At 34.9% G+C, this 23,456-nt stretch overlaps 2 protein-coding genes and 1 pseudogene across 2 annotated transcripts; 2 read left to right on the top strand and 1 right to left on the bottom strand.

Annotated features, from left to right (window-relative positions):
* The first annotated feature begins 5,718 nt into the window (after positions 1–5,718).
* LOC107625118 (uncharacterized) lies at positions 5,719–10,504 on the top strand. The gene is made up of 9 exons (XM_016327696.3): positions 5,719–6,032; positions 6,151–6,225; positions 6,616–6,702; positions 7,701–7,757; positions 8,170–8,262; positions 9,492–9,564; positions 9,704–9,779; positions 9,853–9,943; positions 10,091–10,504. Exons 1-9 carry the CDS (start codon positions 5,982–5,984, stop codon positions 10,208–10,210), a joined length of 723 nt encoding a protein of 240 aa, XP_016183182.1. The 5' UTR covers positions 5,719–5,981; the 3' UTR covers positions 10,211–10,504.
* Positions 10,505–12,864: 2,360 nt separating this feature from the next.
* LOC148573329 (protein FAR1-RELATED SEQUENCE 5-like) lies at positions 12,865–15,034 on the bottom strand (annotated as a pseudogene).
* Positions 15,035–17,490: 2,456 nt separating this feature from the next.
* LOC107625117 (alcohol dehydrogenase class-3) lies at positions 17,491–22,175 on the top strand. Its single transcript, XM_016327695.2, has 9 exons — positions 17,491–17,808; positions 17,933–18,069; positions 18,780–18,826; positions 18,941–19,266; positions 20,117–20,199; positions 20,284–20,359; positions 21,067–21,224; positions 21,559–21,720; positions 21,881–22,175. Exons 1-9 carry the CDS (start codon positions 17,775–17,777, stop codon positions 21,995–21,997), a joined length of 1,140 nt encoding a protein of 379 aa, XP_016183181.1. The 5' UTR covers positions 17,491–17,774; the 3' UTR covers positions 21,998–22,175.
* The last annotated feature ends 1,281 nt before the right edge of the window (positions 22,176–23,456 follow it).

Genomic DNA, 23,456 nt, shown 5'->3' with positions numbered 1-23,456 from the left:
TTCATATCCACTCTCAGCCACTAAAATCTTCAATCAATTTTTGAGTTCAATAAATTCAACAACGACTACCCTGGAACAAAAATTGCATCAAAATAAATAATAAAATTAACTGATGACTAAGACAGCAACAAAAAAATCTCGTCACCAGTGTCATTGACTAATTCCAAATACAATACCTGAGTCGCAGAACATAATGTTTCTTGAACAACATCACACTATACTCACTAATCCACACCTTTGCAGTACTTACCTACCCCAATACATGATATACCTGCATTTCTACGGATTAAGTGCAATTATCCTAAATATTACTTTATTTTGACATATGAAGAAAGCACGCTACACTTACTCATCAACTTAGACTAAAGATTTTTACAATCAAACATGCAACAATAACAACAAGCTCTTTTTATTTCTAAAAAATTATTCTTGGCCATCATTACGTCAGAAAAATATCTTACATCACAAATTATATGCATTACCAACAAATCCCCAATAACACTTACAAATAAAGAAAATTTGGCATCAATTTTATTTGCTTATTTTTCATCGCATCCTCTTTTGTGAACAAAAAACCTCGGACTTTAATTTTAACTTTTCTTCCACCTTACAACTCAAACACACCCTTGCATAAACATACAACCAAGCATAATCTTTAACGTACGAAATACATGTGTTCTGTTGAAAAAATTTATTGGCGTAAATGGTACCGACACTAATCAGCCCTGTTCCCGTTCCTTTCCCTTCGTACCCTTCACTTTCTCAGGCCTTTCACCGTCTACTGTCGTCAGCCTTCCCCCTCCTAACACCGATAGAGAGTCTGGGTTACCCTAACTCTTTCAACACTTCTTTCACATAGTAGTAGTAGTTATTATTATTATTATTATTATTATTATTATTATTATTATTATTATTATTATTATTATTATTATTATTATTAGACGGGGACTAAACTCAGAGAGGGAGAAGACAGCATCCCAATCCATTTATGTTGAATAAATAATCCAGCTGCAAAAAATCTTACTGGGCTTCAACTAAAAATAGCCCAACCATTTAATCATAATAATTAACACAACATAATACTTATCTAGTTAATCTACTTTATCTGTTATAGTCTGTTGTTTCTGCTTCTAGTCAGAGTTGCTATTTTTTGGAGAACAACTTGACACATGTCTACCAACCAGCCTCTCCACGTTGCTTCAGCATATAAGAAAAATTATTCCTTTCATCACCGTAGCACTGCCCAAATTCCAAAGGCAAAAAAGATATGGGTAAGAAGTAATTGAGTAAAAAGTGATCCTCAAGTTTACAATAAGTGTCAACTCTGAGGTGGAACTACTTTAGGTGCTGTTGAAGGAAATGACCTATTTCATGGCGTTAACGTTACAAAAGTTTCAATTCTATCACTTGATTTGATACTCAATCTTCGGGCCGCATAAAATATAAAGAACTAACATTCTTCCACATCACATGGAGCCTTTAAACTTAAAAGGTATACCATGTTTTTTTTTTGGAAACTTCAGAGGCTTATGCAGAAGTTTTAAATAGGCTTCAGTATGATCATTGCCCTATTCTGGTGCGTTGTAAAGGTCGTCCTCAGCCTAAAGGGAATCGACCTTTCCGATTTGTTGCTGCTTGGGCTACTCATCCTGGGTATAGGGATATTGTGAACCAGTCATGGTGGTCTGGTAATAAAGGAATTCATGGCAAGCTTTCGGAAGTACAGAAGAATTCACTAGAGTTTAACTCGAAGGTATTTGGTAACATTTTTGTTAAGAAATGTGAATTAGAGCAGCAGATTAATTATTTACAAAAGCGTTTGGAAGTGGTGGATAATATTTATTTGCGTCAGAAAGAGCAACAGTTGCTTGATGATTATAATAATACTCTAGTGCAAGAAGAGCTCCTATGGTTCCAAAAGTCCAGAGAGCAGTGGGTAAGGTTCGGGGATAGGAATACAAGATTCTTTCATATTCAAACTCTTGCGCGAAGGAAGCATAATAAGATTCATGGCCTTTTTCTTAAGGATGGAGTGTGGGAAACTGATCCAGAGGTTCTGAGTCAAGAAGCAGAGTCTTTCTATAAAAGCTTATTCTGTCATTTGGATGATGTTGATTTGGGTTGCCTTGGTGATGTGCCTCTTCCTTCTCTGAATGAGGAAGCTTGCAATAACCTTACGGCACCAGTTACTATGGAGGAAGTCAAAGCAGCTGTTTTTCACATGAACTCTTTAAAGCTCCGAGTCCTGATGGGTTTCAAGCTTTCTTCTTCAAAGAATATTGGGAGATCATTGGTCTTGATGTTTGGAAGATGGTTAAGCAGGCATTCTCCGGTGTTCCTCTTGATCCGAGAATGTTGGAGACTTTACTGGTTCTCATTCCAAAGGTTGAATCACCGGTATCTATGAAAGATTTCAGGCCGATTAGTCTCTGCAATGTAGTTTACAAGATCATCACGAAGGTCCTTATTAATAGGCTTCGTCCTCATCTTGTAGAGATTGTTGGCCCGCTTCAAGGAGGATTTATTCTGGGACGAGGAACTCCTGACAACATCATTATTGCTCAAGAAGTCCTCCACTTTATGAAGAAGACTAAATCAAAGAAAGGCACACTGGCCTTTAAGATTGATCTGGAGAAAGCTTATGACAGAGTTGACTGGAGGTTTTTAGCTCATACCCTTAAAAGCTTTGGTTTTCCTATTCCTACTCTTAATTTGATTATGAATTGTGTCACTGCTTCTTCCTTATCTATTCTTTGGAATGGGAGTCGTCTGAATGGCTTTACTCTTAGCCGAGGTCTTAGACAAGGAGACCCTATGTCACCCTATCTTTTTGTGTTGTGTATGGAGCGATTGGCATGCTTTATTAGTCATCAGGTTGATTTGGGCTTGTGGGAGCCGATTGCTATTTCTAGAGGAAGACCAAGAATATCCCACTTAATGTTTGCGGATGACTTGCTTCTGTTCTGTAAAGCTACAAAGAGACAAGTGCAAAATGTGATGTTGGTTTTAGAGACTTTTTGCAAAGCATCTGGGATGAAGATTAATGTTGAGAAGTCTAAAGCGCTTTGCTCCAAGAATGTCTCTGCAACAAGGAAAGAGGTTTTTACTGGGGTATCCTCTATCAGATTTGTCCAGGACTTGGGCAAGTATCTTGGAGTTACCCTTAGCCTTTCTAGGGTGACTCGTTCAGCTTTCAATGGTGTCCTGGATAAGATTCAGAGTAGGCTAGCAAGCTGGAAAGGAAGTTTACTCAATCGGGCTGGTAGGCTCTGCTTGGTTAATTCTGTTGCTACTGCTATTCCCACGTACCAGATGCAGGTCTCTATTTTTCCCAATGGAATCATTAGTAAATTGGAGTCTATGATGAGGAATTTTTTTTGGAAAGGACAAGTTGATGGAAGAGGATTGAATCTTATTAGTTGGAAGGTACTGGTTACTCCAAAAAAATATGGAGGTTTGGGGATTAGAGATCCTTATTGTGTAAATATTGCTCTTCTTGGGAAGCTAGTTTGGACTTTTTTCCAGCAGCCAAACAAGCTATGGGTCCAATTGTTGGATGCCAAATACCGATCATCTCTATATGACTGTTTTAGTTATCCTAAGAACAAGGACTCTCCCATTTGGAGGTGTCTTTGCAAGGCTTGGGAAGTGTTGAAGGATGGGTTTGCTTGGTGTATTGGAGATTTGAACCAGAATTTTTGGTTTTCTAGCTGGAGGAGAGAAGGACGGTTATCTAATGAGATGGATTATGTTCACATTTCTGATTCGAATCTCCGGATACAGGATATTTGGTCGGTTGGTAGGTGGCATTTGGATACTCTTTATTCTCCTTTATCTCAAAATCTGAAAGATAATATTCTCTCTTACAATCCAGATGAACAAGCAGGTCCGGAAGTGGGTTGGTATTGGAGTGGGTCTGCTGCCAAAGTCTATGACTCATGCGATGGTTACTTGTGGTTGTGTAAGCAGCTGTTTGGTTGGGAGGAGCGGGAGAATTGGCTTTGGCTTTGCCGTTAGCTTGTTCCGGAAAAGCATAAGTTTTTGGCTTGGTTGTGTCTTAAGGAGGCTCTTCCTACTGCAAGTTTTCGCTTTAGAAGAGGGATGTCGTCATCGGATAGGTGTCCAAGATGTCTTTCTAGCCAGGAATCGGTTTTACATTGTATTCGGGATTGTCCAAAAGCTCAGCTTGTCTGGCATAGGTTGGATATTTCTTGTCATTCTTTGGATTTGAAGAACTGGTTCTTGTATCATAGCAGAGAGCATCCGTTCAAGTTCTTTTTGGGACTTTGGTGGATATGGCGAGTAAGGAATAATGACATCTTTAATCCCATGAAACTTGGCCTCCGGAAAAAGTGATTTGTCTGGCATTAACTTCAGAAAAGGAGCTTAGGAATATTTTTGAATTACAACGTATGTCCCTTCCCTCTACTCTAAATGGTTTTTGGAATCCCCCATCTATTGGTACTTTTAAGATTAATTGTGATGCTAGTTATTTTGGTTTGGGTGATAGTGTTGGTTTTGCTTGTGTTATTAGAGATTTTAATGGGAGCTGGCAAAGGGGGTGTTTGGGAATGATTGAGAGTAATAGTATTCTTCAAGGAGAATTGTTTGCTATTTGGAGAGGATATCTCTTAGCTTGGGATGTGGGTCAACGAGATGTTATTTGTGAGACAGATTGTGTGGAAGCATTTAATCTTGTTACTCAAGATGGTTTTGGGTTTATTGATCCACTGGTGCTCAAAATAAGAGATATCATGCATTGGAATTGGCGGGTTGACTTTCGTTTGATTATGAGAGATGCAAACATGGTGGCAGATACTATGGCAAAGATGGCGATGAAGTTACAACTTTCGCATGTGGAGCTTCTTTCACCTTGGGAGGAGTTTAAGAGTAGTATTGAACAGGACTGTCCCTCTATTTAGGCAGTTTCTTGTTTTGTTTGTTTTGTTTTTCTTTGTTTAATTTATTTCAGTCACCAAAAAAAAAAAAAACAAGATTAGCATCATATGAGCAATTAGTGAAAGAAAACTGGTCAATCAACGTAAATAAAAAAAAATCAAATTTAATGGTCTAATTTGGATAGCAATGTTAAACTTGATTCTCTTTATTGTTTTAGGCTCGTTTATTTAAACATATAAGACAATTATATATCAAGTATATACATATCTCTAAAATAAAAGTATGACAGATTAAATGGACTAATCTATTTATTTATTTATTTTTGTTTAAATAGGTGATTTTTATTTAAAAAATAAAAATAACTTTTGAATTAAAATACCAACTTTGGATCAAATGTTTTTGTTTTTTAATATGTTTTTGGGTTTGAATTTGAGATATTTTGGTTAAAATTTCATGTATTTGAGTCAAATTGTTAAAAATATTGTTAAAATATTAAAAAATAAAAAAAATTGATAAAAAATTTAAACGGGTTAAGCGACTCCACCTATTTATTTTGTGATCCAACTCGTTTAATTTACGGGAAAATTGGATTGAGTTTGTTAAACTTTTTATTTTCGTAACTTATTTTTGAAAAAAAATTCATGAAATAGGCCATAAGCCCATATCAACCAGATCCATTTGGATAGTCCTAATTTAAGAATAACTAAAATTTAAAAAATTGAAATAAGTTGTGCGTCAAATTTCACTTTTTCATTTAGTAGGATGTAGGATCCAGCTTAGACTCGATGGATTTAGGCCGAATCTGGCCCGATTTCATTTGGATGCACTCAACCGGGTTATGGCAAGGGTTGGCTCAACCGCTCAACCCGGTTGAAAAGTATGGGTTTGGCCTCGGGAGTTAGGGCACGCCACACCAAGGAGGCAGTGACAGAGACGCAGAGTTCCCAGCCTCCCCTGCATTTCTCACTTGGTCCCTTCTTCAGCCAGTCAGCCATCTCCAACCACAACCCAGCCAGCCTTCTTCCTCTTGCACTCGCAGCCTCGCACCAGTCACCACCACCATCCTGCATAATTTCTACCAAATGGAAAGTAGGCAATCCAGTTCGTCTACAAGCTTAGTTGACAAGTTAGTGGTGAGTGGTCATTCTTACATACATCCTTTTTCTGTTTGCAGAAAATAGTTAAGTTGATCATATCTAACATTTCTCTGTTATGTAAATTGGGGAATTTTTTTTCCCAATATTTGTGTAGTGTCCTGGAGATGTGGTTCTTGACCTCTCTAACTTGACAAATCAGACAATTAAGCTTGGAGGAGGTCTATATCAGGTATGCTATAGCTTTTAAAAAACAAAAATGCACTTCAAAAATCAGCCACCATGTATCTGTTATAAGCTTCTTAGAAAATTAGCACGCTACATGCCTCCAATGCACACTCTCACTTATTATGGTTCTTTTTTTTGTTTTTTTTGGGGGGGGGGGGGTTAATTTTGAAGATTGAAGTGTAAAATTTCTCTATTTGGAAGTGGCTTTTCTTCTTCTGATAGTGGATATCAAGATTAGGGACCTGACAACAGTGAAATTGGTGGGATTTTTACCTTTTTATTTGATCCATTAGAGCTTCACTATGCATAGTAAATGATGTAAATGTCACTGTAATAATGTGAGTACTTAGGCAGTTTTTGTTCTTACCATCTTTTCCTGTAACAATTCTTCTAGGACTGTGATGCAATTTCGGTAATGAAGGCTGGCAAGCTAAGGTTCTCGAAACCTAATAAATATTGGGTTGAAAGTTCTCAGAAAAGGGTGAGTGTGATCTTGTTGTTTGATGTTGTATATGTGTCTGTAAAGGCATGCCTTCTGATTTTCATGTTTAATCCTTAGAATGATGATTGCCCAGTATTATCGGTTCACTTCATTTTGGGATTTTTATTTTGTATACTTTCTCTATTTTTGTCAAACATTGCTATACTTTATGGCAGAAAATCAAGCATGTGTTTCTTTAGTTACAGCGATTTGTTTATCTTGCTTCTTTTAATAGCTAGGTAAATCTGATCTGCAGAAAGAGTATTAAGCCGGTTCATCTATTGTGGTTGTAATTCCATTTATCAGTGTTAACTTTTATTTTTGTTGTGTTTGAAGTTCATCATTTGTATGAAATTTGTGTACAACTTTCTGTCTTGCTTGCTTTGGATATCCTTTATCATGCTTTTATCACGATTTGCTGCCACCCACAAAATTTGGTTATAGCTTAAAAACATTGCTTAATTTTACATTTTCCACATGGTGTCTTTTTGATACTCATATCCATGCATGTTCTTCTAAAAGCTTAATAGTTGAATAGAGGCATTTTAGTGATTTTATAACTAACATGCCATTTCACAGAGTCTATTGGAGTTGAAGCTTAAGTAATGCATATGTTCACTTTAACTTCTTTGAAGTTTAATTTATATATTTAATCTTTTTTCAAGAATGGTAGGCAACAATAATTGAGTTCAAGATTAATTGGTCACAGAGACTTTGATACTATGTCATGAGTCATCTCTTGGTTTAGGCTGTAAGCTAAAGTCTCAAGAATGAATTTAGTATGTAATAAAGTTAGTACTTGTTTGCATTCAGCCAGTAGACTATCTCCTACTGCATTTGGATTTCCTTTTTTTAGTTATCTCATGTCAGTAAAATTTTATATAAGTTATCTTCTTTTTCTGTCGTGCACAGAGTAATAAAAATTTCTATCTGCAAATAATGAAACAATATATTTTCTTGTTTAAGATTCTAGATTTCTGATCATGTTATTTCTGCAGTATGTGCCCCATGCAGAAGATTCTGTCCTTGGAATTGTTGTAGACTCTAGATCAGATGTAAGTTGACTTTCTGCTGTTATCTTCAAGCTTTTAGGTCTTTTAGTTTGCTAGTCAAACTGCATCTTTTATGATTGCATATGTCCTCCCACCATCATTTTCCATGCTTCAAAGTTTAATGTGAGTCAATTCTTGAGCATTTGTTTCTGATTGCGAGTCTTAATCCATTATTCTTGAATAACTCGTAAGAAAAGAAAATTAACAACATCATGGTGGTGGTCCCCTTTCATTGGAATTAGTTTCCAGATATTATCAGGTACAGGTTGTTTGCAACATTATTAGTTTTCTGTGATTTATATTTCCTGTCATATACAATTATAACTTGCTCGATTTTTTTTTTTTGTCAATTTACTCTTGTTTCTCATTTTAGGAATTATTTTTATATGATATAAAAATGTGAATACTCTTGCAGAACTTTCTTGTAGACATAAAAGGGCCTTCATTAGCATTTCTGCCAGTGCTTGCATTCGAAGGAGGAACCAGAAGAAATATACCCAAATTTGAGGTATGTGTAAAAATGCCTGTGATTTTATTACGAGAAGTAATCTTCTCATTGAACTGTTGTAAACTTAATCGGTTTGTGCAATTTAATTTTACTTTCTTTTGCAATTGAGGACCTGTTTCATGTGATTATGTAAAGCATAACATATTTAAGCTTGATCCTCAGTCTGAGTTTTCAAGTGCTGACCATTATATTACTACTTTCCTTATAATTATTAACAAATTTACGAAATAATTAAAATATTTATGAACAATTGGTACAGCACACACTAAGTATGATTTATTATATTGAATATCAATATATGCTCCTATATTATTTATGTAAAAGATTACATACACATTTAGAGATCAGAATTACTCAATGTAGGAAGGATAAGGACAAAATTGAATTTCTCTATACTAACTTTTGGGCACAAGCAACTGTGATTAGTTGTGGCTGAAAGAGAAAATTAAATATTTGACTGAGTTAATTATTCAGGAGTCTAACTCCTAAGATTTGATCAGCAACCATGATAGCTTGGTCATAATTTTGGTAGCTTTGTCACAATTCTTTTCTTTTCTTCAGAGTGATTTTAGCACTAGTACCAAAGAAAGATGGAACAACCAAAGGAATAGCAAGAATCTTATGTAGTATGGAGCTTTCAAGCCATCATTGTCATCATTTTTGTAGATGATGGGAGACCATTACTAGTGGGTGATATGCAGTGTGTTATGTATTTCTTTGTAGAATAATTCCTTTGGCGGATACTTAGATACATGATTTCTTCTAATGGAATATAGGATTGCTTCTACTCTTGCACCTTGCAGCATCGTATACATTGCCTCTTGTCATATTTATATAAATACAAGAATGAATCAGCATTTCAATTTCATTCATGTTTGAAAGACATGTCAGGGTGCGATATGAACTATGAACAAAGAGTACTTTATTAGCTGTACATATTGTGCTAGTATTTTGCACAAATTACCAGTGTTGTGATAGTTTGAAGTTTGAACAAATTTAATAATTCATTCTTCGGAAAATGTGTTCTACCTAATATGTTAGATTCAATCAGCTAGTAACATATATTAAATGCTGTTCATTTTCCTGCTGCCTTCTTTTTTTTATTGTGCTAGTAAACTCACACTTGGAACTGTCATTTTTCCTATTAGTGATAAAAAGGCGTATATATTGGCTAGCCAGTTGTATTTTGCATATTGTGTTTTTCTTGTGCCTAATGCTTCCTTTTGCAGGCAGGTACATTGATTTATGTGCGAGTTGTGAAAGCAAACCCTGGAATGAATCCAGAGCTGTCATGTACTGATGGTTCGTAACATATCCTCAGACTATTTTGGTTGATACCTTTTGTCAAATTTTTTGGGAGTTGGTTTAAGTTTTTTGTTTATGCTTATTTATCTATAGTGTTTTTTTTTTTTTAAAAAATTTCATTTTGGTGTTTGTTTAGCAACCGGGAGAGCAGCAGAATATGGTGCCTTGAAAGAGGGTTTTATGTTTGAATGTTCAACTGGCCTCTCAAGAACGTAAGTCTCATTGTCGCTGCCATTTCGTCCATTATTTTCACATATCTTGACGTGACAGTCGTCTCATTTGCAGGCTTCTCAGCTCGCCAACATGTCCTGTACTAGAAGCTTTAGGGAAGAAGCTGTCTTTTGAGATAGCAGTTGGTTTAAATGGACGTGTTTGGGTATGCATACTCCTCTACTCTCATTGTGCCCTATGTTCCCATTTGATGCTATCTGTTGTTTTTTTTCCCACCATGTTAGGCTACTCTTGTGAAGAGACATTCTATTCTAATTTCAGATTTTCTTTTTCATATAATTGTTGCATTTAGGTGAATTCAGCATCTCCTTCTACAACTATCATTGTATCTAATGCAATTATGAACTCAGAGTCGTTGAGTGGGGCTCAGCAGAGAATAATGGTTGAGAAGCTGTTGCAAAGGATCCAGTAACAGTGCTGTTCATACATGAAAAAGCTAGGTTTCTGAATTTATTTTAGGTTCCTTAATTTGGTGTAGATTGCACTTCTTTAACTAGTAGTTTATGATTTAGTGTAATGTAAAATTTCTTCCCCGTTCAAGTTTGGGCTTAAAAGAGGTCACGTATATTATAGGCACCTAGCACAGATGCACTTGCATATTCAATTTTGCTTAGAAGTCTGAAAATGTGATAAACTTTGAGGATTTTTGGGGGCTCTTGATCCAACGGTTGCAGAAACAGCTATGAACAAACCCATTTACAGTGAAGATTATTCAAGGTGTGTAGTGCAACATAAACTGCAAAATACATGTGTTGACTTAAGAGATGCACGGTGCAATTTAAAATTAGAAATGCAACTTATTGAAGCCCAAGGCCCGAGTCTTTCACATAATAAAACTATTAGAAACTTTATTTATTTACTCTCTTCAAAGTTCAAACCAGTCAAATTCATGATCGCATTTTTTTTAAAAAATTAACATTAAAGTCAACAGACTATATAATAACAGGCTTGCTACACATCTATGTAACTATGTAACCAAGTTGGCCCAAGCTTAAATAGAGTCACGCGCATTAATAAAGCGTGAAAACACGCGTTCGAAAACCCCTTTGTTACTTTGCACTCATTATGAAGAAACGTTATCTCTTCTTCAACACGAAACTGCTATACGAAAACACTCATTCTCTTTAAATCTCTCTCAAAATCAAACTTCAGTCACGTTCTCTGGGGAAACTACTATTGGAGAAGAATCGCAACAAGATTTCGCTACAAACAAGCAAAAACGAACGAAAACAACAACAAAGACTACCAATGGTATGAGAAAAACTACTGTTCATTTGAAATCTTGCAATGTAGGGTTTCTCCTAGTTGTATTTTAGGATTACTGGATTGATTTGCTTCGTTCAGTAGATTAACGTATTGTGATTGCATTTTTACAGTATAACTAGGGCTTTGCGTGAAGAAATACTATTCATAATAATTTAAAGCTTATGATGATTTATTCACCACATGGATTGTATTCGGTTTGGTGAGCTTGGTTATTCTCATTCACTTCATATTTAGTGTGTTCAGGGTTTAGGCTTTATTCTGATTGCATTTTTACAATATAACTAGGGCAAATTTGTTCTTATTTTCATTCAATTCAGTGGATAGTGTAACTAGGTCTTTGAACTTGATTGTTACTCTATTCAGTTAACTTCTATTGCATAAAGAAATACAATTTATAATAATTGAAAGCTTATAATGATTTATTCACCACATGGATTGTATTCGGTTCGGTGGGCTTGGTTATTCTCATTCACTAGTTATTTAGTGTGTTCAGGGTTTAGGCTTTATTCTGATTGCATTTTTACAATATAACTAGGGCTTTGAATCAAATTTGTTCTTATTTTCATTCAGTTCAGTGGATAGTGTAACTAGGTCTTTGAACTTGATATTTACTGCATGCTTGTGCTTTTCAGTGTATTGCCTGAAGTATTAACCAAATTTTTTCATTACAGCAAAACACAACAACACAATGGTGAACAGGTTCTCAGTGATTGCAATCAGTGTATTTTCCAATACATTACGAACACCAAAAAAACACAGTGAACCGAAATTAATACACTGGTCGAACCGAAAGTTACGAACACACTGTACAGAAATTCAGAGAGCTAATTATAAAAAAATGTTTCTATCAGTATTCAGTTTCAGAAACACTAAACTCTAACCCCTAAACCCTAAGCCCTAAACACTAAATCCTAAACCCTAAACCCTAAACCCTAAACCCTGAACCCTGAACCTTGAACCATAAACCCTAAACACTGAACCCTAAACCCCTGAACTCCTGAACCCTAAACCCTGAACCCCTAAACCCTAAGTCCTAACCCCTAAACCCTAAGCCCTAAACACTAAACCCTAAACCTTAAACCATGAACACTGAACCCTAAACCCTGAACCTATAAACCCTAAACCCCTAAAACCCAAAACCCCTAAAATCCTAAACCCAAAACCCTGAACCCTGAACCCTTAAACCCTAAACCCCTAAACCCTAAGCCCTAACCGCTAAATCCTAAGCTTTAAACCTTAAACCCTGAACCCTGAACCATGAACCATGAACACTGAACCTATAAACCCTAAAACCCAAAACCCAAAACCCAAAACCCTCACCCCTAAAACCCTAAAATCCTAAACACTAACCCCTAATCTAGGTTTCTAATTTTAATTTGTTATCTTTTTTTTCCTGAAAAATACCCCGAAAAGCACGGTAAAATATTTTAGAAAAAAGAAAATCCATCCAAGAAAGAGTTTTAAAACTCCACCAATGTAAGTTAAAATTATTTATGTTACTCTTTTAGATTCTTTTAATAAGTTTTGTTTAATTAATAACACGAAAAACATGTTTAAATGTAACTAGCACTACACCTGAGTCCCGTTTCCCAGAACAAATTTTAATTATTCAATATTAACCTTTTCATTGTTTATATTCCTTAGAAATTAATACACTAGACGAATCGAAAAACTGCATATATCAATATAGCAGAAAACTAATTATAATAAAATATTTCTACCAGTTTTTAGTTTCAGAAACACCTGAACTCTGACATTTATATTAATAAAAAATTAAAATGCAGTGAACTGAAATTTATATTAATAAAAACTAAAACTCCTATAATTCTCTCTGGGAAAATGCATATCTAATGCATCGTAAAGAGTGGAGCTTGACTGAATCGATGATCCACAATCTAAAAGGTTCAACTACAAAAGACATAATTAATCGTATATTAGCAAATGCACAAATGAATTTTTACCTAATCGAAAGCAAGTCAATTTTACCTCACTTGGAGCTGTCTTTTTCTTTTTCTTTGTGGCATTTGAGATCTTTTTTTCCAGGTTTGATCCAAGTCTGTTCTTGGGCCGACCTCTTGTTTTGACGCGTGGCGGGATTTGAAGGTCGTTCACCTCGCTCAATGTCACTTCTTCGTGGGATAATAAACTTTTTTCTTTGCTTCTCTCTTGATATTCTTGCGTCTCCGCCATGACCTTGTCAAACGCTCGGTGCAGAATTCCGGTCAACTCCTCGGACTCAGATGCAAATTCGCATATATTGTACGATCGAAACAGCAATTCGTCGAATCTCTTACTTCTTGGCTCCAATAGAGGCTCATCTTGGCTGCTCTTGATGTGTGTGCCTCCTCTTTATGTTCTTGCTCCAGCGTTCCAATATGTATTTCGGTGCAACGTTATCCACTCGCTCAAAGCTTAGGACGCTCAGGGAATGGCGTCACAAATATGCCTCTTGACTCGAACAGCAAGCACTGGCACTTTACCTCTCATGATACTGCGTCGTACGTGACCAAAAACTTGTTGAATGTCGAGTTAGAAACCTACTCTACGACTTCGTATGAAACCTAGGGTGGAATGCATTGATCTTGTGATACAGCTCACTTTACCTCTGAATTGTGCTTGAACTTCCCTGAACTTCTTGTGGGTATACACGTGTTGAAACTAGGCCTCTATTGCTAATTTTGTTGCACAAGGTATTACGGTGTGAAAATCTGCAGCATCGAATTCTCTCTCTGTTTTCTCTCTGCTTGCTAGGCAATTGTCGTATTGCTTCACGAATTGTCTCAAGAAGCTGTTACGTGTAATGAACTTGTTGAAAAATGAATGCATGCTCTCGCTCCTTTGTGTGCTTCTCATCCCGGCCCAGAAGTGGTGATCCAAGTAAACTGAAATCCATATATGCCAATCCTTGTATAGCTCTGCATAACAAACAAAACCAATATGGTGTGGTGAACCGAGAACAATGCATGTTTTGAAAAAAAAAAGGTATGGGCATGAAAATAATTCGAATTGAAACCTCGGTTACCTGACAGCCACTTGTTGCCTTCAAGGCCGTACTTTGTGATGAAATCGTTCCAGTTTCTATCAAATACGTCTTTTGTGTATGAGTTTCAAACAACATAGCTCATCTCTTGATTAATTTTGTCGTGTTGCTTGTAGCCGTTTAGTTTGTTTGGGATATTCTTCATGATGTGTCAGATGCACCACCGGTGAATTGTTGTTGGCATGCACAGCTCAATTGCCCTTTGAATCGATGCGCATTGATCGGTAAGAATGCCTTTTGGTGCCTTCCCTCCCATACAACGTAGCCAACACTCAAATAGCCATTTGAATGATTGGAAGTCCTCATTTTTCATCAGTGCGCATCCGAGAAGTGTCGACTGGCCGTGGTGATTCACGCCCATAAAAGAACCTAAAACCAAATTGTACCTGCATAAATAAGCACACCCAGACCGTGGTGAACCGAAAGATGTACACGCACTGAACATGAAAATATATGTGACTGAACGAAATACCTGTTTGTGTTATAGGTGGTGTCGAATGAAATCACGTCTCCAAAATACTCAAATACGGCCCTGCTTCTTACATCGGCCCAGAATGCATCTTTAATGCAGTGATGGCCTTCAAGGTTGAGCTCAAAGAAGAAATTTTGGTTCTTCTCTTTCATTCTTAGTAGGTACTTCCCAAATTCTTTGGCATCGTCTTCTTCAAAAATATTTCGTGCTTCCCTTGTGATGTAATTCCTCACATCTTTTTCTATAAAACTTAATTCACGGTGGCTGCCAGCTGTTGCCACAAATGATTGGTAAATTTTGCTCGGTCTGATTCCAGCTTCCTTGTGGGTTTCGATGGTGCGACGCACAAACATGCTAAGCTCCCTGTGTTGTTTGAGCATCTCTGCCCGGTCTGGACAGCAAGGATGTGAGTGATTTAGAACAACTTTGGAAATTGTCCAAAGACCGACGTCCTTCATTATGTGTACATAAAGCCTGGCTAGACAGTTTAACCCGGCTGAGGGGTTTATCTTTAGAGTTGGAGATATCTTGGATTTCCATCTCCCCTCTCTAGTACATACGATTAGTTGATTCTTAATTTTATCTCCATCCCGAGTCATGTTCTTTATTTTGGTAGAAAAACCGGCAAGTTTGGAATAATGTTTATAGAACTTTGCAGCTTCTTCTAGTGTCTTAAAAATCATCCCCACCTTTGGGACAAATTTTTCATCCACAACACAGTTGGTATGCACGGTGAACCGAAAACGTCATTACGGTGAAACAATTATTTAGTACTCAGTGAATAAAACATAATACAATATATATGTTCCTCTAATCTTTTTTACATACTCCTTTCTACATACCGAGCCGAACACGTACTCATGGTGAAACAACTTTATAGTACTGAGTGGACAAGTACTGAGTGAGCGAAACATAATCCAGTGTATTAAAATAAATTCAAACTCCTCTATGCTTACCGAACCGAACAGATACTCACAGTGAAATAATTGTATAGTACTTAGTGAACGAAACATAATGCATTATACAAAAGCAAATTCGAAACACCTCTGTCTACAATTTAGATATTATCAATTCAATTCAATTCAATTCAAAGTCAAAAACACCTACGTCCATTGAATTCAATTTAAATAAAATTAACAATCGCATTCCATTCAATTCGATTCAAAATTAAACAATCCAAACCTCATCAGCATGATTCATTTCAGAAGAATAAACCAGATCGTTCTCATTCAACTTATTTGAAGTTGAATAATTCATTGATTCCATTCAGAATTGTAAATTGAAGAAGAAAACGAAGAAGAAAAAGAACGACGAAGAAGAAGAAAACGCGAACAGTGAAGAACGACGAAGCTTATTAGGTTGAAGAACGAAAACGCGAGAAGAGATTTACGTTGAAAAAGATTTATCACGCAGTAGGTTGAAGCAGAATGTTTACGTTGAGAAAGGTTTATCACGCAGTATAAGGTTTACGTTATATGAGGCGCGTGTATAACAAATGACTGAGGGAGGGAGGAATGCGCATGCTGAGGAAGTTACTTGGATAACTTGGATAAAAAAATCACATGGATGTAGAGCTTTTCTAATAATAATATACTGCCGCAGTCATGAAAAAAAATTTAAATCGACGTTTCTTCTGTTTTTTTTTTAAGAAATTATATTTTGCTTATTGTATTTCTATTTTCTAATTCAAATATTAATGTTGCTATGGTGCACTGTAATTTAGATATATTAATTTTAAGAATTTAATTTTCGTTCATTATTATTTTATTAGTGTAAAAGAAGAATAAATGTCCAAATTAATTTTTAAGAAATTTTAGATTATTCTCAACAAATTTTTATTTTCAAAAGTCCTTAAGAATTATTTCTATTGGATAGGTTAATCTTTGCATCATTTTAAAGGCAAACTAATTTGTTTTAGAGTGTATTCTTTGAAAATCTAATTATTTTATAATATAATTTATTAGGAATTTATTTGTCCAACACGCATGTAGAAAAATTGATTCAAAGCGACTGAGGGATCAATTTGTCCAATGAGAATAATTCTCAAGGACTTTTAGAAAATATAAATTTGTCAGAGACTAAAGTGTTGAATAAAAAATTCTACAGGAACAAATGAGTATTTACTCGTAAAAGAGTTACCATAGAGCTTAAATCTTATCTCTTCTCATCCATTATTAATCCTAAATAAAAGTTACTAATTTTTAAATTTATTATTTAAAATATAATCCAAATTTGGGGTGGCAACACGTACCCTACCCGCGGATTTTCAAGCTGACCTCATCTAGTCAGGTAGGGTTATCAACCCGATCCGCAGCGGATAGGGTAGGGTGTAGGTATAGTTCTCGTGCAGGTCGGGTAGGATGAGGGTTCAGTCTCAACCCTACTCGACCAACTCGCACCCTATATATGTACATGTTATATACTTATATAAAAATATGTCTTAAGTGGATGTTGAACCAAAAATCTCTCACTAAATACAAAAGATTCTTAGCCACTAAAAAAAAATTATTAACTAGTAATTTAATACTTTTTCTTTTTTACATAAAAGTCAGTTCTATTTTAAATTATTATCAAATTATATAATAATGTTGTATATTTTTTATAACCTGGGAGTTGGATCGGGTATCCGCGAATTAAAAACGGATAGGATTAGAATTGGGATATTCTCGACCCACAAATAAAATAAGATTGAATTTATATAAAAATTTCAACTTACAAATCGGGTTAAAGTTGGTTATAAACCCTACCCTTGTATACTCATTGCCATCCCTGATCCAAACGCAAACATGATTCAACTACTTTATAAAATTTTTACACTTTGTATTAAAATTAAACTCTAAAGCGATTTATTCTATATCACATGTGCCTAATATTTTTATCACTAAAAAACATACATAAACATAACACGTGAATTAGTGAATAGATCAATTATTATCATTTGGATTGTTTTATCGGTTGAGAGGGAACATCAAGATGACGTGAAGATAACAAGCTCTTATCTCCGAGAAAGAAGAGTCTGTAATTGATTTGTTTGTTCATTTATGATTTTGACATATTCACATGTTCATGTTTTTTCTCTTTTAGACTCAAGCTTCTCCTAATTCCTAATTCTTTCACGTGAATCTCACTTTCATTTCATTTCCCTCACTCTCTCTTTCTCTCTTCTCATATCACTTTTCTTCCTTGTCTTACATTTCCATGGCTACACAGGGAAAAGTAATCACCTGCAAAGGTATATCTATATATATCTTTTCTCCTTTTCACGTGAATTGTGATTCATTTTTCTGTTGTTTATACATGAATGAATTGAAATGAATGAGCGAAACATGATTTAATTGTTGTTGTTGTTTGTGAAGCTGCTGTGGCTTGGGAACCAAACAAGCCATTGAGTGTTGAGGATGTTGACGTGGCACCACCGCAGGCTGGAGAGGTCAGAATCAAAATTCTCTACTCTGCTCTCTGTCACACAGATGCTTATACTTGGAGTGGCAAGGTATCACTATCTTTTCATTTTATCTCAAATTCTTGTTACTTTGGTATCTAATTACTCACTCATTCTTGAATTAAGTGTATCTTTCACTCTTTCGATTCATCGAAATTTTGATGCTGTGTCTAGATACATTAACTTTTTAACGGATCAAAAAGTTAAAAGGGACAGTTAATTTGAGAAGGAGGGACTAGTTGCTTTTTGGTTTTCTTTTTTTTTTTTTTTTTTATTTTATGGGATCTGATGTATGTACAGTCAATGGTGAACAAATTAGGAAAAAAGTTTCTCTTTATCTCTATTTTGTTTAGATTAATTTTGATGTATTGTTAATATATTACAATGATTGATATGAGTTGTGACTTTACTATGCATTGCAACAAGTTTATAATATCTATGATGCATGTAAGTTAACCTACCGTTTTGACTGAACATAATGGTGCCCTTTGATTCAAGTAGGTGAACTCATTTAGTGGGTAAGGGCATTGGTGGTGTTTGTTGTATTTGCTCTGATAGAATGTTATAGTATGATTGGTTCATGTGTGTGTGTTGAAACTTGTTGAGAGGTACCAGAATCAATTTTCGGGGAGGAATATTAATTTTGGTGATATTCTATTACTTCTATCCAAAATTCTAGGAGAAATGAAACTTTTTTACTCTATCAGAATCACTTTTACCCTAAAATCTATTCTACCTAAATCAATTAATTGCTTTTGCAGGATCCAGAAGGTCTATTCCCCTGTATACTTGGTCATGAGGCTGCTGGGTATGCAGAGATTTATTTGGATTAGAATACATTTTAAGCTACATGATTAGAATTAAAAGCATAAACATTGGAATGCTTAATTGTTGTTAATAGAAGTTCTACGTTTTGGTATAGGATTGTGGAAAGTGTTGGCGAAGGTGTTACTTCAGTTCAGCCTGGTGATCATGTCATACCCTGCTACCAAGCTGAATGTGGAGACTGCAAGTTCTGCAAATCCGGCAAAACAAACCTCTGTGGCAAGGTCCGTTCGGCCACCGGAGTCGGCGTCATGCTGAGCGATCGCAAGAGTCGTTTCTCCGTCAATGGAAAGCCTATCTATCATTTCATGGGAACTTCCACATTTAGTCAATACACTGTTGTTCATGATGTTAGTGTGGCTAAGATTGATCCCAATGCACCTTTGGATAAAGTTTGTCTTCTTGGATGTGGGGTTCCAACTGGTAAGTTAGTTATATCCTCTATGGAATTTGTATTGAGATCTTGCAACTTTTAGCATATCCTTAAAGTGCATTATCTGTGAGTAGTATAAGCTGCAACTAGTTTCATCTTGATGCATGTTGAACTACACAGATTCCTGATCATAATGGTTGCAGAATAAAATCTAGATTGTCCCACAGAATAAAACGCTTCGAAATATATCTTGAGAAGCTCTTTAGAGTGATAGCACAAGTGGCTTTAGAGGCTATTAACACCTTTGATCCCTTTGGATCCTTTTTAAAGAGGCTGCTGCTGCAATAAAGGCCTTTATTAGTATTCTGCTCTTAAAAGAGTGAAGGACAGATCTTAGAACCTAAAATTCTACCAACCCTCTCGTAGATAATTATAACAAATTCCTCTTTTGTTGCCATACAAATACATTTCATCGCTAGCATAACCTTGTTTGTAAATATTAAACAGTGAAATGCTATACAAGACTTACTCCATATTCTTCACTTAATTATCCTTATATGACTATTATTCAACACATAAATATTTTGTTTGATATCTTAAAACAATGTTTTCAGTCTTATCCTTTATCTCCCTCTCTTTTGAAATTGTATACGAACCAAGAAGGCTTTGAAGATCATATTTGGGATTGATTTTTCGTCATATCCTTTGTTAAGCAAATATTTCGGTTCCTATTATCTTGTCAATGTCCCCTATTGAGAATTCTGCTTTGAAATTATGTTTGGTTGACAATAATTTGTGGAATTTGATGCAGTGTGATGGCTTTTCTTATTAAACTTATGTTGGATTTTTATAGTTTATGCTTAATTCACATTTTGAATTTGATTAATTTGGTAAATTTAGGCCTTGGAGCTGTTTGGAACACAGCAAAGGTGGAAGCAGGTTCAATTGTTGCTGTTTTTGGCCTTGGAACTGTTGGTCTTGCTGTAAGTTTCCAAAAAGACAATATTAGATTTTGCAGTGTCTCCATCAAGCTTCTATATATTATGACTCACAATTATACTTGATAGGTTGCGGAGGGTGCAAAAGCTGCCGGTGCATCACGGATTATTGGCATAGATATCGATCGCAATAAGTTTGAAAGAGGTACATACTACATAATAAAAAATTGCTTGACGTGATTTTCACAAAATCTGCCTGTTGTTGTAGAGTGATCTGGTTTTGATATCTCCATATTGTTTGACAAATATGTTTCCAACTTTTGTGTCTTCACATATAACCTGGTGTCTGACAGTACAATTGAAACAAAATTTTAGGCCATCTGACAAAGGACGAAAAGTAAATAATTCCATCCCCCCCCCCCCTTTCCCCTGCATCCCCCTTCGCACACGAGTCTACGCAAAAGAATTTCATTTTCAAATTGGAATCTATGGCCATTATATGAGTGATATAATTTCTCTATTGGTTTGTATTATATTTTATTGGTTTATTCCTTCTTTTGTAATAGTTGTAGACTCAGTATAAGAATCATATTTTTCAATTTGTAAATCATTTGATAATTTTTTGAGTCGTGAATCAACCATTTCGTATCGTATGATTCAGAAACAAATTAATAAAATATAGAAATAGTAAAATGACATATGTAGATCATAAAGAAAACAATTAAGAAGTATAAGTTATGTTCAATAAATACAACAAAAGTCTAGTAATGTATTAATAAAACTTCAAATTCTTTTGCTTGCTCTGAGTTCTGGTTCTATTCAGTTTCTATTTGAGAAAGGACACGATGAAGATAGTGTTCATCTTATAAGTTTCTTACTGTTATTGAACTTGTTATAGTTTTTACTTTGCAGCAAAGAATTTTGGAGTCACAGAGTTTATCAATCCAAAGGAGCATGAAAAGCCAATTCAGCAGGTCATAGCTGATCTCACAGATGGTGGAGTTGATTACAGCTTTGAGTGCATTGGAAATGTCTCGGTGATGAGAGCTGCTTTGGAATGCTGCCATAAAGTGAGTGCTGCTAATACCTCATTGTTAGTTGCATTGTTCATATAATCACATTATGGCCACTGTAAACAAGAAAAAAAAATAACTGTTAATGTTTGGTTCTGCATTTGTAGAATTGGTTCTAGGTGAATGAATTCCGGCAGAACTGATTTTAATGTAAAGTGATTTGTGTTTGATAGTTCCTCTAGAAGTGATTTTGAAAGAGAGAAGAAAGTTTTACATGTTTCATTGTATGTCAATGATACTATATGGATTGGATGATACCATAGTATTCCATTATAAATTATGTTTACATTTAAGCCATAAGAAAACATATGTTTCTTGTTGAAAATTTCAGGGCTGGGGTACATCAGTAATTGTAGGTGTTGCAGCATCAGGTCAAGAAATATCGACTCGGCCCTTCCAGTTGGTGACCGGGCGAGTCTGGAAAGGAACAGCTTTCGGAGGCTTCAAGAGCAGGTCACAAGTACCTTGGCTTGTTGACAAGTACATGAAGAAGGTAAAAGGTTTTTTTAACTAGTGTCCTATTTTATGCATCAAAATCATTTAAACCAATATACTTGAAAATGTACAATGTGTTTTTAGTTTATGATATAGATATTAGTAAATAAATTACATTTCATACCTTACTATATTGATTGGTCTACACTTGTTTGCAGGAAATCAAGGTTGATGAGTACATTACACACAGTTTGAACCTTCCTGAGATTAACAAAGCATTTGACCTTTTGCATGAAGGAGGGTGTCTCCGTTGTGTTCTTGCATTGCATGTATGAATTGAGGTGTTATGCTGATTTCTGTGTTTTTTCATGAGTGTAAAATTTGTAAGATCATTTTCATGGCTTTTTAATAATAAATTTAAAATATGAATTGTATCTTCATTTATCTCTTTTCGAACTTGTATTATTTCATCAAGAAGCCTTTGCAATGTTAATGATATCGTTACAACGAAAATCCTTTTGCACATGATACAAAGTTCATCACACACTACATATAATTTTCTTTTCACTTTTCTTTTCTTTACAAAAAAATGACATGTTTTGTACTGGTCTCGATTATAAAAATAGCTATATGTTATTTGTATTCATTTTGTTTAAGATATTGGGGTTACGTATACTGTCTGAGCAAATATTTGTATTCATTTTATTTAATATAATTGTTGCATATACTTTCATGAGCAAATAACTATTTTACACTTTTAAAAGATTACAATTTAGGCAAAAGACTCTAAAAGACTAGAATGATAAAATCACATTCTAAAGATATGATCTATTTGACAAAATGAACCAAACATCTATAAGTACATAGATAAATTGACTGAACATTTGATTTGGTTTGTCAAATGAAACATATTTTTAGGATCATTTTATCATTTACATTTTTTGAGGTTTATTTTATCAAAATAATCATTTTTAAGAAGTCAAAATGATTTCACTCTTATTTTTTTCGGTGGTATGTAGAAATGTAGAATGCACTTGAGAATTAAGATGAGTGGCAGTGTGGCACATCCCATCTAAATTAAAAAAAAAAAGATATATGAAATTGGTGTACGAAACAAAATAAATATACAACAATGTGTTAGTTATCATTATCATCATCACCTATCCAGAGAGATATCCGACATCCAAGTTGCTTTAATCAATACAATAATTATATAGGGCCCCAAGAAGCTCTGGCAATTTATATTTTGGGATATACTTCCATTTTATATACAAAATAAATTAATATTATCTAGAACTCAATGGATTCCAACTAATATGCTTTATTGCTATCGTCTCATTTGTATATTTATGAAGAAGTCCCTCTCCAAAGACACTATTTTTTAAAACCATAAAACACATTATGCATATTGGATCGTGGACCAACATTAACAATTTGTAAAATAAAGATGGTAAAAACAAAATAAGAGAGAAAATAAGATGATTCTATTATTAATACTTTCTTATAGGTATTTCTCAATACAAATATTTAGAATGTATAAACACACTCTTTATAGTAATGTACTCGCTATAACAATAACTGATTCTCAATTTAGAAGCAAAACTCACTTCTTTCTCGTCTAAGCCATAGTATATGCTGCTTCAGCTTGATGTGTCCTTGAATTGTGAAAAGAACCAACAGCAAGTATCCACTTTCGATATAAAATAAAAAATTTCATGGCACTAAACCACTTGAACTCATGAACTAAGTTCACAATAAAGACAACATTAGATAAATACAACGCATTTGATTAAC

This window comes from Arachis ipaensis, chromosome B2, assembly GCF_059453495.1.
Source record: "Arachis ipaensis isolate K30076 ecotype BB chromosome B2, ASM5945349v1, whole genome shotgun sequence".
Taxonomy (NCBI): domain Eukaryota; kingdom Viridiplantae; phylum Streptophyta; class Magnoliopsida; order Fabales; family Fabaceae; genus Arachis; species Arachis ipaensis.
This window is presented reverse-complemented; position numbering and strand designations above follow the sequence as displayed.